Source organism: Erpetoichthys calabaricus, chromosome 3 (assembly GCF_900747795.2).
Source record: "Erpetoichthys calabaricus chromosome 3, fErpCal1.3, whole genome shotgun sequence".
In the NCBI taxonomy this organism is placed as follows: domain Eukaryota; kingdom Metazoa; phylum Chordata; class Cladistia; order Polypteriformes; family Polypteridae; genus Erpetoichthys; species Erpetoichthys calabaricus.
Genome location: NC_041396.2, coordinates 65,289,465 through 65,295,464, shown reverse-complemented (window position 1 = coordinate 65,295,464; position 6,000 = coordinate 65,289,465). Strand labels below are relative to the sequence as shown.

The 6,000-nt window shown below is 40.1% G+C and overlaps 1 protein-coding gene across 1 annotated transcript in view; it reads left to right on the top strand.

Annotated features, from left to right (window-relative positions):
* The first annotated feature begins 707 nt into the window (after positions 1 to 707).
* Positions 708 to 6,000, top strand: part of cpsf3 (cleavage and polyadenylation specific factor 3) — a 35,516-nt gene continuing 30,223 nt past the window's right edge. The window contains exon 1 of the mRNA XM_028796881.2: positions 708 to 917. Coding sequence (XP_028652714.1) covers positions 847 to 917 — 71 coding nt within the window. The 5' untranslated portion in view covers positions 708 to 846. The remainder of the gene's footprint in view (positions 918 to 6,000) is intronic.

Sequence of the window (6,000 nt, the reverse complement as noted above, 5' to 3'; positions counted from 1 at the left end):
ACAACAGGAGGGGGGTTTAATAGACCCTTTATAAACTTGATACATTTTTCTCTGCTGTGCTAATCCGTTGACAGAAATTGTTGCAAGATTTTCATGACTATTTTTAAGCATACAGTATATCTTTAACAAGGGTAGACCACCAGACATTGCTCCCATTACAGCGGTACATACTACGAAATTACTTCGAAGCTAGAAGTCAGAATATGTTAAAAAATAATTTATAAATCCATCCATTCATTATCCAACCCGCTATATCCTAACTAAGTTGACTTACCAAAAGAAAGTTATCGCTATAACAATTTTCAAAAAATATTTTTTTCCTTCTAAGGCTTATTATTCCAAAATTAAACAGCAGTATGGGGAGAAGTTGTGTCTGTAGGTAATCAGGAGCATAACACTTAAAAATGGAATTCTGCTCACCCGCTGGATAACGAGACGTCTTATTTCCACAAAAGCGCCTTAGCTACATGTGTATATGAAAACACATTGGATCGAATAGAAACAGTTTTTAAAAATGCCGGATTGGAGAACTATTTGCGTTTAAGAAGTTTATTGTTCTAGTTTAGGGCTGATGTTACTGGGATTAAACGGTTTTGATCATTGAGATATTTCTTAATTGTGCCATTCCTGACAGGAAAACGAATGTTCGGATGTAATGTCGGAACTAAGTGCAACGCAAGGCTTTGTTTCCCAGACGAACATAACGCGATCGGAGCGGAAGTGCGTTCGCTGCAGCGTTCATGCCTCCGCCGGTCTGATTTGTCGTTTTGGTAGAAATTTGATCATCGTCCGGCCGGCAAAGATTATGCTTTAGATTAGTAATTCTCGTCGTTTATCTGAAACAGAATGGCTGCAAAAAGGAAGGCAGATAGCCTGGTACCGGCTGAGGAAAGCGACCAGCTTCTAATCAGACCTTTGTGAGTGAATGGCTGTTAATAGTAAACTGTAACGTGGGGATTGATTAAACGCACCTCTTAAAATGCATGGTCGGATATTTGAATGCAACTTCGAAATAAATATTACAATTTCGTCCACTGTAAATTTTCTGTTGTATTAAGAGAAAACTACTTAGCGCATAAGGCTGATGTGTATACCCAATAGATCAAAGCAATTGCGGCAGAGGGTGTCAAAAATGACTGGTAATTCTTGTGTAGTTTTTAGAAATGATCCTTGAATTCCATCTAGCTGTATAAATCTCGAGCGACACGAGGGTAGACAAAACGAAGGCGAATAACACCTGTTCCGCACATCTGCTGTTCCTCGTGTCGGTGATGTTATATCCTGTGTTGTAGTTTGCTCTTTTAAAGTACACTTGTATATGCGGATTTAAGTAACGGTGCTGAGATTAAAAGGCACATTAGTTGTAACAGTCATAAAACACTGAGAATTCTTGCAGCTTGTTTATTAATCTTAGCCTTGAAGTAATAAAGTAAAAGGATGCAAGAGGAAATAATTTTATAGACATGCACACGATATTAAAAAATCAGCAATTAATTGTCAATTGTCACAATGCAATAGTGATTTTGCATCTTCGGAGATGAAAGGTAATATGTGGTCTTTATTTTATAGAGAAGAGGCTGTAAGGGAAAAAGCAGGGCAGAACTACTTAGCTACTAGCTAAGGTCCAGTCTAAAGAATAGTTTGCACTGCAGTTGGATCGTTGCATATTCTATTTAAAATTGCTGTAGCTGCAGACATTGATGCCATGATAACGTGAACGATCTCATACAATTTCAGACCGCGAATTCCTGGATGCTAAAATGGGGTAAAGAAACTTAATATTCTCAGGCTCATTTAATTCACTTCAGACTTTATCTTAACTGTTCATCTTTCTGGGCAGCGCTGGGCGCAAGACGAGAAATAGGCCTTGACAAGATACCTGAGCGTCGCAGGGCCAATAACTGTATTCGGTTTTACTGCTATTCCAAATCATAATATATCCAATTTAAGCAAACTCTACATTATATAGTAAATGTATTTCTTTATCATACAGAAAATGTAGTGGTGTGTAAAGCTTTGGATTTCAAATCCTCAGGTGATGTGGGTTACAGATCCAGGTACTGACATTGTGTGACCATAAGCAAGTCACATTACCCGTCGGTGCTCCAATTGGATAAACAGAAGAAATGTAACTAATTGTATCCCAGATGTTGTAAGTTGCCTAGGATAAAGGAGTCAGCTGAATACGCAATCTCAGTTTGCTTGCTGTTCTCATTTGTCTTCAATAACCAAAAAAACTAGCTCTGTTGCAGATTCCTAAGAAAATGGGCCTTGATTATAGTATTGCTGCTTCATGAGATGTATCAGAAGGACTATGTAATGGATTGAGTACTTTTATTTATACAATATTTGTTTATTTATTATTATTATTTTTACATTTACCTGGAGATGATACAATTTGTTCACTGGAGCTCCTTACTGTTGAATCTGCTACATACAATTGCCCATGACTAAAAACATTCTTGTTGTAGATCAGTTCCTGCTTTTCCTAGTTATTTGGTTTTTGTTGATGGTCACTGCAAAACACAATTTACAGGAAACTGTTTTCTTTTGAACTGAAACAGGTAATTAGTTGGAATAATGGGAATTTTGGGTATACATATCATTTAACTCAGTAGCAGATCCTATAAAAATGTTATCTTAAATCAAAGTTTAATGTAATGCTTTAATCTCTAATCTTTGGACCATTACAATGTTTTAGATAGATAGATAGATAGATAGATACTTTATTAATCCCAGGGGGAAATTCACAAATTTTAGAGTTTTTAGATCAAAAGCAATATAAACTGAATCATGTTTTTTTTTAACTTATTATATACAGCATTGATGTTTACAATTTACATGTCCCATTGAATGAACTGAACATTTTAAGCATTATACAGATAAGAACACATGAAAATCAATAATATTGTGAACTATGTACAGTGTCCACCCCTTCTATTTTTTGGCCACAGGGAACCCCTTTAATGAGTTGTGCAAGTGTTTAAACTGACCAAGGCATGCTGTCACTCTCTGCTTGTGTTGTACCCAGGGCTTGACGTGAGCCGGTATTCTGTACAGTGACGTACCTGTTTCTGCTTTGCAATCTGGAGTGTATGTGGTGTGCCCTCTAAGGGGACACCGCAGTTCTCCAAAATATAAGTATTTTACCACCGAGGTCTACCGTCACCCACCCTATTATTTAAAGTATATATACTGTGTATAGGTGAGATCAATAATCCAAGGGGTTAATAGTACCACCCCCCCAATCTCCATCAGATATGCATCATAAGGGCTAAAAGGGTTAAGTAGAAGCCGACAAATTAGGGAGTACAGCATGTACCAATTGATGCATCTTGCTAAGCGCTTTTTCCCTTGAGCTTTTCAGAACTTTTGTCCTTCCACTTCAGCTCCCATTTGCGTAAATGTCTGTGTACGATTCCTTCACAGCACTCAGCAAAAAAGAAAGAGAAAAAGATGCCATGCATAGGAGTAACCCACTCACTACAGCATTATTGTCCACACACATTGACAAATAAGAAAAACATGGTGCAGCTAATTTTCTTTTTTGTATAACATCCACAAATTTCAATCAAATCAGTCAAAGCATTTTTGAGAATTTCGGGTATTTAGTTTTTCTATTGTGGGTTGTTGGAGTTACCCTTAAATACTGATGAAATGATTTTGTGTATGTATATATATATATATATATATATATATATATATATACACAGTGCATCCAGAAAGTATTCACAGCGCATCACTTTTTCCACATTTTGTTATGTTACAGCCTTATTCCAAAATGGATTAAATTCATTTTTTTCCTCAGAATTCTACACACAACACCCCCATAATGACAACGTGAAAAAAGTTTACTTGAGGTTTTTGCAGATTTATTAAAAATAAAAAAACTGAGAAATCCCATGTACATAAGTATTCAAGATATGGTGAGAAGCGCAGTCATCCGGGAGGGGCTCAGAGTAGAGCTGCTGCTCCTCCGCATCGAGAGGAGTCAGATGAGGTGGCTCGGGCATCTGATCAGGATGCCTCCTGGACGCCTCCCTGGTGAGGTGTTCCGGGCACGTGTAACCGGGAGGAGGCCCAGGGGAAGACCCAGGACACGCTGGATGGACTATGTCTCTCAGTTGGCCTGGGAACGCCTTGGGATTCCCCCGGAAGAGTTAGAAGTATAGAAGTAGTAGCCGGGGAGAGGGAAGTCTGGGCATCTCTGCTCAAGCTGCTGCCCCCGCAACCCGACCTCGGATAAGCGGAAGAGAATGGATGGATGGATGGATAAGTATTCACAGCCTTTGCTCAATACTTTGTTGATGCACCTTTGGCAGCAATTACAGCCTCAAGTCTTTTTGAATATGATGCCAGAAGCTTGGCACACCTATCCTTGGCCAGTTTCACCCATTCCTCTTTGCAGCACCTCTTAAGCTCCATCAGGTTGGATGGGAAGTGTCGGTGCACAGCCATTTTAAGATCTCTCCAGAGATGTTCAATTGGATTCAAGTCTGGGCTCTGGCTGGGCCACTCAAGGACATTCACAGAGTTGTCCTGAAGCCACTCCTTTGATATCTTGGCTGTGTGCTTAGGGTCGTCGTCCTGCTGAAAGATGAATTGTCGCCCCAGTCTGAGGTCAAGAGCGCTCTGGGGCAGGTTTTCATCCAGGATGTCTCTGTACATTGCTGCAGTCATCTTTCCCTTTATCCTGACTAGTCTCCCAGTCCCTTCCGCTGAAAAACATCCCCACAGCATGATGCTGCCACCACCATGCTTCACTGTAGGGATGGTGTTGTCCTCGTGATGAGCTGTGCCTGGTTTCCTCCAAACGTGACGCCTGGCATTCACACCAAAGAGTTCAATCTTTGTCTCATCAGACCAGAGAATTTTCTTTGTCATGGTCTGGGAGTCCTTCAGGTGCGTTTTGGCAAACTCCAAGCGGGCTGCCATGTGCCTTTTACTAAGGAGTGGCTTCCGTCTGGCCACTCTACCATACAGGCCTGATTGGTGGATTGCTGCAGAGATGGTTGTCCTTCTGGAAGGTTCTCCTCTCTCCACAGAGGACCTCTGGAGCTCTGACAGAGTGACCATCGGGTTCTTGGTCACCTCCCTGACTAAGGCCCTTCTCCCCCGATCGCTCAACTTAGATGGCCGGCCAGCTCTAGGAAGAGTCCTGGTGGTTTCGAACTTCTTCCACTTACGGATGATGGAGGCCATTGTACTCATTGGGACCTTCAAAGCAGCAAAAATTTTTTTGTAACCTTCCCCAGATATGTGCCTCAAGACAATCCTGTCTCTGAGGTCTACAGACAATTCCTTTGACTTCATGCTTGGTTTGTGCTCTGACATGAACTGTCAACTGTGGGACCTTATATAGACAGGTGTGTGCCTTTCCAAATCATGTCCAGTCAACTGAATTTACCACAGGTGGACTCCAATTAAGCTGCAGAAACATCTCAAGGATGATCAGGGGAAACAGGATGCACCTGAGCTCAATTTTGAGCTGCACGGCAAAGGCTGTGAATACTTATGTACATGTGCTTTCTCAATTTTTTTATTTTTAATAAATTTTCAAAAACCTCAAGTAAACTTTTTTCACGTTGTCATTATGGGGTGTTTTGTGTAGAATTCTGAGGAAAAAAATGAATTTAATCCATTTTGGAATAAGGCTGTAACAGAACAAAATGTGGAAAAAGTGATGCACTGTGAATACTTTCCGGATGCTGCACTGTATATTTATTTATATATATATATATATATATATATATTTGCAGCTGGAGATCCCTTACCAGGGGGCCTTCATCAGAGGATAAGGCTGCTGGTAGGGGCTGAAAGCTCAGGAATAAAAACTACTTTATGATACATGATTCATTTTCTCCCTTTGTGGATCTCCAGCTGCAAATATGCAAACCGTATCACAGACCTTCTCTTCCATTCATTCATATATATATATATATATATATATAGCAAAGTGTGTCCAGTCTAGTAAAGGATGTGGTAATACATAATTGTGTT